This window comes from Artibeus jamaicensis, unplaced genomic scaffold (assembly GCF_021234435.1).
Source record: "Artibeus jamaicensis isolate MK-2021 breed Jamaican fruit bat unplaced genomic scaffold, CSHL_Jam_final contig_1044, whole genome shotgun sequence".
NCBI lineage: Eukaryota > Metazoa > Chordata > Mammalia > Chiroptera > Phyllostomidae > Artibeus > Artibeus jamaicensis.
The window spans coordinates 520,314-530,526 of NW_026521208.1; the positions used below are offsets into that span (position 1 = coordinate 520,314).

General features: G+C 40.1%; 1 protein-coding gene and 1 long non-coding RNA gene across 2 annotated transcripts; both read left to right on the forward strand.

Moving 5' to 3' along the window:
• The first annotated feature begins 229 nt into the window (after window positions 1-229).
• LOC128627039 (uncharacterized) lies at window positions 230-4,012 on the forward strand. The gene is made up of 4 exons (XR_008391116.1): window positions 230-340; window positions 1,894-1,978; window positions 2,770-2,861; window positions 3,820-4,012. It is a non-coding gene; the product is annotated as an uncharacterized LOC128627039 (long non-coding RNA).
• Window positions 4,013-4,590: 578 nt separating this feature from the next.
• On the forward strand, window positions 4,591-5,520 carry LOC128627058 (olfactory receptor 2A2-like). The gene has a single exon (XM_053663070.1). The coding sequence runs from the start codon at window positions 4,591-4,593 to the stop codon at window positions 5,518-5,520; it is 930 nt and encodes a 309-aa protein (XP_053519045.1).
• Window positions 5,521-10,213: the final 4,693 nt, after the last annotated feature.

Below are 10,213 nucleotides of genomic sequence, written 5' to 3' on the forward strand. Positions count from 1 at the left end.
GCCAGATTAGAGGTGGTCTGTGTTTCCTAGTCTGAATGAAGAGGGTGACATCCAGGGCAAGTTCTCTCCCTGGGAGAGAATCTTCCAGCAAGCATGACAGTAAATCATTTCTTTGCTGAAACCATTTAAAATGTAAGTTAACCATAAAGTTACTCCTTTCCTGACTATCCCAGGTGATCAGCTCATGGTGATGGTTGTCAGATTGGAAATCACAGTGTGTGATGTAAATATATCCACTATCGTCCAATAGGGCACAATGAGTGGGAGACTCCTGGGCAGAGCTGGGGAAGTGGGACACAGCTCCAGAGCTGAAGAAACTCGGAGTCACAGGACCACCCAGGTGAAGAGCTGCTTGTGCCGACCTCGCGAACCTTTGTATGTGGGTCACTAGTGTTTTATTCTCACCGTGATGTTTTCTGCTCTGTTCCAGTGTGTGCCTGCTTAAGAGATTTAATGTGTCTCCTATTTTATTTTCATGTTGCTTACTTTTCAATAGCAAAATGATACTACAGTAATGGAAATAATAGCACAATGATAAGTACATCTAAAAACATTAATACATTTATGGAGACACAAAACTAAAAAGTTAGTAAACAAATGTTCCTACTGATTAATAATACATTGAGTTACATTCAACAAAATTATTATTCTTCACGTTCAGAGATGAAATATGTTTCCAACATTACCTACTGTGTCCAACTGTATTGAGTATCATTTGGCAATACTGATGTGGCTTCTCTCACTTTCCATAACACAGCAGTATCTTTAATTGTGGAAAAATTAATGTCACAAACTTAATGCATATTTACAAAGAACCTTCCCAAATTTCTCTTATTTTTGTAAGTGAAAATCTAGGATTATGTCGGTTTCTTCGAGGGATCAAATTCTCACTGTACTTTTTTAATAAAGCAGAAACCGAGTCTTGGTCAATAGATCCTGGTGAACTGAAAATGCTTAACATACACACACTTTTTAACTAAAAATGACAATCATGTATTTAACAAACATTTCCTCAGTGTCTGTTTCATCTAGAACTATACTAATTGTTATGAGACATAAAGATATATAAGACATATAAATATAAAAAGTTCATTATTTGGTGGGAGTGCATCTCAGCTTAAATATGTGACATTTGACCCGAATTTCCCTTTATCTTTGATATGTCCTGAAGTTTACCCATATACTTTTATAGTGAGGATTTAACTGTTATAACTGTTGTTATTGGCCAAGCCTGTACATTTATATTGTATCTGAAGAGCCCCCCATAAGAACCTAGCCTAACTGCCAAGGGTGGAAAGACCCTGTTTTCAGGCTGTCTGACAGCCAGCCCTTCCATGGGGCCCAGAGATGATCAAGCAGGCGGCCACCTTTCCATCTCATGTAACTGGCTATACCTACGATGTCATGGTTCAGATGAGGAAGGTGTGGTGCCTGCAACACCCATTGGGGTAAAATAGTGAGGGCAGTGGTCGGCCCAGTGTGTCAGCACATGGGTGTGTTTGACCCATTTGCACACTCACTTGAGTGTGCACCAGTCTGAGAATGCTCATAAGCCTTACAAAATGTGCAAACTAAAATTATATCCATGGTCTTACAGATAAAACTCGTAGTTACTTGGGAACACACTGTCTGTTCCCCTGAATCCTCACTGTAAGGCCTGTGTGGTGCAGAGGGGTTAAGTGATGGTCATGTGTTAAAGGAATTGTTTAACTTGTAATTCCTGCACAGGTAGGAGCCTTCTCCTCTGTTCAGACACAGTGAAGGGTCATGTAATTACAGGTGCCATTCACCTAGAAAACAGGGGTTCTCCTCTAGGCAGAACCTGAGATTGAGAAGAAAACACTAGATGAGACACTAATGAGAAATCTGTGTCTCTTGTTGTTCATGATGTAGATGTAAAGACGTCTAAGAGGAAATCCAAATGTGTTGTTGGGGTCGATTCTTTCCCATGTACCATGTGGAACCTCGGGTGGAGGAGGTAGGATATGAAATAATGTCACATAGAATGTGTCAGTTCCTTCAAATAAGAGGGTGAATAGCTCAGGTCAAATAAGAATAAGGGGGATTTTCAGCCTGGTGACCAAATAGCTGCAGACATTGGAAGTCAGGTTGTTCTAAGCTCTTGGAGCATTTACCATCCACCTGAGAGAAGAGTGAACTGCAGGAAGGTGAAGACCAGCAGGCTGTCACCTGAGTGTGAGGGGAGAACCAGTGCCCCCTGGCTGCCAGCGTGGTCGGAGCAGCCCCCCAAGCAGGACTATAGCACAGCAGAGGTGAATTCAGGGGTAAGGGAGTCAGGACTGTGCAGTTAGACACCCTTCCCACTGGGCGGTTTCTGACAGAGCTGAGTCTCCGTGCTGCTGGGATTTTGTTGTTTGATCTTTAGATGACTAGAGACAGAGCAATAGCTGAACCCAGATACATAAACTGTGTGACTGAGTTCAATGAGTACTTTCAAATCTCAGTATTTACTGGAAGGATTCATGAGTTTTAAATTTTCTCACTGAAGCATTGTATTGCATAAACCTAATGATAGGCCAAATAAAATACTTATACTCAAGGAAGTAGTGTGCAGCTGTTCACAGCATGTTGCATAGAAATATTTTGACATGAGAAATAGTTTCTGATATGTTTCTAAATGAAAGAAATAGGTAAACCAGAAACATTGGTTGATATATATATTTAAATTCATGATACCTATAAAAATGTACAGCAAAATGGTATAATTGTATATACTCATTATTAATAATGCTTATTTGTGTTTTTTAGGGTATTACCTGTTTAGTCTTCATTATAAATAGAGCTTCATAATGTCTTTTTATGAATGTTTTGAAACTTGTTGTCAAATGCTCTCATACAAGGTAAGAACCACCGTAGTCACTCAATGACCCATAGTCTTAAACTTTAATCTTTAAAATCTTTGATTTTGTGATTTCCTAAATAGGAATAAAACAAGAGAATAATATAAATTTGATAATTACAGAGGTGTGAGTTACAAATATATATTTTGCCTACAAACAAGCTACTAAATAATGTGAAGACCATTTTCTTCAATGCTAATGCTAATTTGTGAAATAGGGAAGTCAGTTAAGCTGTTTTCAACATTCAGAAACATGTAAATGTGTTATCCCAGGAACAATTTGTATTCCTTGGCAAATTTTATGCTTGATGTTTTAAAAGAGGACATCAGAAATATGGCACAAATTATGATAAAAGTATAAATTATTGAGTTTAAGATACTGGTTTACAAATATGATTATTCCGTAAAGTAATCAGGCCCTTTTGGAGAAGTGTCTGTGCCCATGGCTGAAGTGGGGAATGTAAGAGAAAAGTGTGAAACAGCCATCAGAAGTGAGGAAGTGCTCAATAACTATGGAGATGTGTTAGAAAACAAAAGAGCAAGCTTGGTGAATTTAGATCTCCAATAGGTAAGAATGAATAAATAAAAAGAAATAATTATAATCCCTTGATTACAAAATTTGTGAGCCCATACTGATAGAAAGATGATAGATGCAGCAGTATTAAGATATATAGATCATTGATAGATAGGTAGGTAGATGATAGAGCCTTTCCTTATGAGGAAATTGACAACCAATCAATGTACCAGCAGTGATGGAGTAAGAACACCATGTTTCAAAATAATCACTGCTGACAATCAAGTCAGGCAACATAATCAACAGGCACTGAAATTAGTGGCTGAGAAGCTCTATGAGGAAGAGAATATTATATAGTAACTTTAATGGATGCTCCAGAAATTACATTAGGGAAAAAGATAATGATTCTATAATAGAGATACTCAGGAGGCCCCATGTTCACCAGGCGATCTGAGTGAACGTCACCAGCAAAGGAACAATGAGTTTCATGCACCTGCCCATGGAGCACAATGGAAGATGCTTAATTTCCCTGCAGAAAATGAATAATCTGATTAAAAAATGAGGAGCTGCATGCAGTTCCATTTGGAGAACATGGAAGTGAAGAACTTCTCTACAGTCTTCCAAGATTCGTGATCATGAAGGGCAAAGGCAGACAGGTAACTATTTCAGAAGAAAGGAGACTAAAGATGAATGACCTTCAATATTACATGTCATTTTAAATTGAGTCCTGTGTGAGGGGAGTAGAGAGTATTATAGATTAAAGAATCATGTCAAATCAAATTGCCTGATTTTGATCATTGTGATTACTGAATGTCTTCATTTGTGACTGAAAAAAAGGAATTTAAGGGTAAATGGGTATCATGTCTATTTATACTGTAATCTCAAGTGCTTCAGAAATAAGCAATACCCATATAAAATAATATAGAGAAAAAGAATTACAATGCAAATATGAAATGAATACTACAATTTGTTAAATTGGGGCATATGGTTATATTGGAGTTCTTTGAATAATTCTTGACTGTTTTCTGTAAGTTTAAATTTATTTCATAAGAAAGTTAACAACAGGTAACCAGTTTGGGGGAGAAGGAAAAGCTTCCAAGGAGTGATAAGGTTACAACCTTTCCCTGAGATCATGTTGAAATTAACTCCACTTTGTATTGATTCTCCAGCCCTGACCTTTTTCACACTTCAGTTCCTGACCAGGTCTCTGTAAGGAATGAAGGGGAACTGGTCATTGGGCACAGAGTTTGTGCTGCTGGGATTCCAGCTCAGCGCAGAGACGGAAGTTCTCCTCTTCTGGGTCTTCTCCCTGCTCTACACCTTCAGTCTGTTGGCAAATGGCATGATCTTTGCACTCATCTGTCTGGACCAGAGACTACACACCCCCATGTACTTCTTCCTCTGCCACCTGGCCATCATTGACATCTCCTATGCTTCTAACAATGTGCCCCAGATGCTGGCAAACTTAGTGACCCAGAAAAGAGCCATCTCCTTTGTCCCATGCATCATGCAGACGTTTTTGTATTTGAATCTTGCTTCTACAGAATGCCTGATTTTGGTGGCCATGTCCTATGATCGGTATGTGGCCATCTGCCACCCCCTCCATTACACTGTCATCATGAGCTGGACTGTGTGCACAGTCCTGGCCACCATGTGCTGGTCATGTGGATTTTTCCAGGCTCTTATACATGTGCTCCTCCTTCTAAGGCTGCCTTTCTGCAGGTCTCGGGAAGTAAACCAGCTCTTCTGTGAGCTCCTTTCTATCCTCAAGCTGGCCTGTGGTGACACCTGGCTTAACAAAGTGGTCATCTTTGCTACTTCTGTCTTGGTCTTAGTCGGGCCCCTCTGCTTGGTGGTGGTCTCCTACACACACATCCTCTGGGCCATCCTGAAGATCCAGTCTGGGGAGGGCCGCAGGAAGGCCTTCTCCACCTGCTCCTCCCACCTCTGTGTGGTCGGGCTCTTCTTTGGCTGTGCCATGGTGGTTTACATGCTCCCTGACTCTAGTCAACGAGGGGAGAAGAATAAAATTCTATCCTTATTTTACAGTCTCTTTAACCCCATGCTGAACCCCCTCATCTACAGCCTGAGGAATGCTCAGGTGAAGGGTGCCTTTAACAGGGTGCTGCAGGTCAGGTCCAGGTGAAGGGAAAACTCAGACAGTTCTCCCAAGTAGAAGTTTCATATACAGATAGTAATCATTCAAATTCTATCTCTGAAAAATAGGATAAAATTCCATGGAAGACCATAGCTTTTAAAGTTGAAATGGAACAACTAAATTATTAGAATTTTTATCATTCTTTTTTTAAAAAGTGATTTCTCATTTTCTCAAGCCACAGAATATTACACGAACAAGAAATTAAGTGTAAGAAAATTATATCAACTCATTTATTTGGCTTATGTACTGAGATATTTGATTTCTTATCGCCGTGTGGTAGTTGGAAACAACACAATTAAGCTCATACCCTCTGGGACACCTTCTGAAGTGAACTGAAATTTTAATACAGAACATACCTGAGAGTCATATGAATGTGCCTCACCAGTTGTGTGGTGAATGCAATGAAAGGTTAAAGAAACTCTAAATTCTTTCGTGAAATAACTTAGTAGCAGAGGGGGAAAGTTAGGGAAAGGTGTGATGCAACAGGAACCGTTTAAAAAATCCTAAAATATCTTAAAGTTCAAATTAAGAACGTGTATTAGTAAATATTTAATTAGTTCTAGAGGTAAAGGTTTTGAGCATTACTCAATGTTTCCATTTATTCTTGGGTTAGGATCATTTCTAACAGAGCAAGATTAAATCCCCTGTTGAAGTTCTGGAAATGTTTCCTAGGAATATTCTTGTAGCTTCTGAACCACTCAGCTGAGGATGACTGCAGTGGCAGCAAGCAGCACAAGACAAGTGTGACAGAGCTGAGTGGGCAAGGGGGGCAGGGGACATGGTGGGAGAGGATGCTGGGGAGGTTGACCCTTCACCTTTCTCCCCCAGGCCCCACCCCCTCCCTCCGAGAGCTGTCAGTCTGTTCTCTGTATCTATGAGTCTGTTTCTATTTTGTTTGCTAGTTTATTGTGTTCATTAGATTCCACATGTAAATGAGATCCTGTGATATTTGTCTTCCTCTGACTGGCTTCACTTAGCATAATGCTCCCCAGGTCCATTCATGTTGTCACAAAGAGTAAAATTTTCCTTCTTTTTTGTGGCTGTGTAGTATTCCATGGTGTAGATGTATCAGAGGCTTTTTTATCCCCTCATCTACTGATGCACACTTGGGTTGCTTCCAGTTTTTCACTATTGTAAACAACACTGTAATGAACATCGGGTACATATACAGGGTCTGGCAGAAGTGTGGTTGGTCAGGTAATGATATGCATGTCATAATCTGTACTTTTAATTTGAGCTTTTCACCTAAAATGTCACATGGTGTGTGACTGTGATATTGTTATCTTACAGAATTACATGCTTATGACTTTGTGATAAGAGGTTCTGTAATAAAATGTTGTAATACTATTTGTGCCTGACCTTATATTCTTTCAAATTATTATTGTAGGCTTCTTTGAATATATTTGCACAAGTGAATTGGCTAGGTCATAAGGCAGTTCCATGTTTAATTTTTTAGGAAACTTTATACTGTTTTCCACAGTGGCTGCATTCCCAGTCTGCATTCCCGCCAACACTGCAGGAGGGTTCCCTTTTCTCCACGTCCTCACCAGCACTTGTTGTTTGTGTATTGATGGTGGCCCTTCTGACAGGTGTGGGGTGAGTTACCCTGTGGTTTTCATTTGCATCTCTCTGAAAGTTAGTGACATCGAGCTTCTTTTCGTGTGTCTATTGGCCATCTGTTGGTCCTCTTTGGAGAAGTGTGTACTCAGGTCCTTTACCCATTTTTTAATTGGAGTGCTTGTTTATTGCTGGTGAGCTTTCTGAGTTCTTTATAGATTTTGGACAGTGTTAACACCTTATTAGATATGTCTTTGGTGAATTTTGCCTCCCATTCAGTGGGTGGTCTTATTGTTTTGTCAAAGGTTCCTTTTGCTCTGCAAACACTTTTCAGTTTGATGGAGTTCCATTTGTTTAGTCTTTCTTTTGTTTCACTTTCCTGAAGAGACATACCACAAAAATATTTCTAGAATAAATTCCAAGATTTTACTGCCTGTTTCCTTGTAGGATTTTTATGGTTTCTGGTCTTCCATTTAAATGACCCACTTTTCTTTTCAGAAATGTGAGAAGGCCTGTCCAGGTGGCTCAGTTGGCTGGAGCATCATCCCATGAACCAAAAGGTCATGGATGGAGTTCCCACTCAAGGCACATACAAAGACTGCAGGTTTAGTCCCAAGTCGGGGTGCATGTGAGAGGCAACCTATCAATGTTTCTGTCTCCAATGGATGTTTCTCTTCCTCTCTGTCTCCCCCTCCTTTCCCTTCTCTCTAAATCCAATAAGCATGTCCTCAGATGAGGACATAAAAATCTGAGAAATGCATAAAAATAACAATATGATTCAAGGAAAGCAGCATCAGGGAAAAAGGAATTGAATGATTTTGAAGGGTATTTCTCAAAACTGTAGGAATACATTCCCCTCACTCGGTCACAGCTCTGACAGTCAGAACCCAGGCACCTACCAACTGAAGTGTCTGTATGTCGGGCTCTGTCCAATATGCCACAGTCAGTTCTTTACTCTCTGTTTTTCAAGATGCAAAGGAAAACACCAATCTGTTGACCTTTTAATACACAGTACTTTATAAATTCATTTGGCCACAATTTATAATTATTTCCATCAATTCTACACCTACCGTGACTTTCTGAATATCCATTTTGTCTTTAGTTGGATGTTTACCATATGGGTGAAAAACCAATGACTTGAAAACTGATTTTCATGTAATTTATTTTGGAAGTCATTTAAATGATTAGCGTGTTGTCTTTTATTCATTCTGCTTTCAGATAGAAAGGATTATCAAAATTCTAGAGGACCTTGCTTGAAACATGGGAGCTATAAATGCAGGTTGAAATGAGAGCTCTGATGACTTGAAGTGCCCAATACTGATGGATGATGTACATACCTGAGAACATGTGTATTGCAGGTAAGAGCTGCCTGTGTTGTGTGTGTCGGTGTCTTTTGTGCTTCTTTGTGTTTTGTGTGTATGTATTTGTTGCTCTCATCACTTTTAGAAGTTACAGGAATGTCACCTTGATAATGCAGTAAAAAAATTCATTTTGAGATGGTTCATTTTTTAAGGTTATAGTGTGTGTAGTATTATAAACATTAATATTTTATTATTTTTACAGAGAATATTTTAAATATATTTTATTGATTATGCCATTACAGTTGTTCCATTTCCCCCATTCATTCCCCTCCACCCTGCACACCTCCTCCCCCACTGTTCCCTCCCTTTAGTTTATGACCACGTGTCTCAAGTTCTTTAGATGCTATATTTCCCATACTATTCTTGCCCTCCCCCTATCTATTTTCTACCTACCATCTATGCTACTTATTCTCTGTACATTCTCCCCCCTTCACCTTCTCCCACTCCCCTGTTGCTAACCCTCCATGTGATCTTCATTTCTATGGTTCTGCTCCTGATCTAGCTGTCCTCTTAGTTTGCTTTTGTTTTAGGTGTGGTTCTTAATAACTGTGAGTTTGCTGCCCTTTCACTGTTCATCTTTTTTATCTTCTTTTTCTTAGATAAGTCCCTTTAACATTTCATATAATAAGGTCTTGGTGATGATGAACTCCTTTAACTTGACCTCATCTGAGAAGCACTTTATCTGTCCTTCCATTATAAATGAAAGCTTTGCTGGAGAGATCAATCTTGGATTTAGGTCTTTGGATTTCATGACTTGGAATACTTCTTTCCAGCCCCTTCTTCCCTGAAGGTAAGAAGAAATCAGCTAACAGTCTGATGGGAACTCCTTTGTAGGTGACTGTCCCCTTAGCTCTTGCTGCTTCTAGGATTCTTTCCTTCATTTTTATCTTGGCTAATATAATGATGATGTGCCTTGGTGTGTTCCTTGTTGCGTCCAACTTCTTTGGGACTCTCTGAGCTTCCTGGACTTCCTGGAAGTCTTATTCCTTTGCCAGATTGAGGAAATTCTTCTTTATTATTTGTTCAAATAAGTTTTCCACTTGTGACTGTTCCTCTTCCCCTTCTGGTACCCCTATAATTCAGATGTTGGAACGTTTAAAGATTTCTTGAAAGTTCCTAAGCCTCTCCTCATTTTTTTGAATTCTTGTTTCTTCATCCTTTTCTGTTTAGTCATTTTTTTCCTCTTTCTGGTCCACTCCATTGATTTGAGTCCCAGTTTCCTTTCCATTACTATTGGTTTCCTGCACATTTCCGTTCATTTGAATTAGTTTAGCCTTCATATTTTCCTTGAATTTTTGACTAAAATCAACCAGTTCTGTGAGCATCCTGATCACCAGTGTTTTGAACTGTGCATCTGAAAGTTTGGCTCTTTCTTGGTTGCTTAGATTTATTGGCTCTGGGGCTCTGAGTTGTTCTTGAGCCATGTTTTGATCTATTTGTGCCTGTTATGTATGAGGAGCGGAGCCTTAGATGTTCACCATGGCGGGGCCACCCAGGTCGCTTGTTTGTGACCCTCTCTGTGGGGGCGAGGTCAGAGAGGGGCAAAGGCGGTCCCCTCTGCCACTTCCCGCCACTGGGGCCTGCAAGGTCTGTCTCACCACTTGCTCCTTCACCGGTTTATCTGCGCACGCATGTCTGACTGTGGTCAGCCCTCAGTGAGTCCACTGCCTTGCGCCCTCAATGGGTCTGTCCGCCACTCCACACCTGGGATCCGCCCACAGCTGCTGGCATACCTATGTAGTGCGCCTGGGTCTGTATGGTGG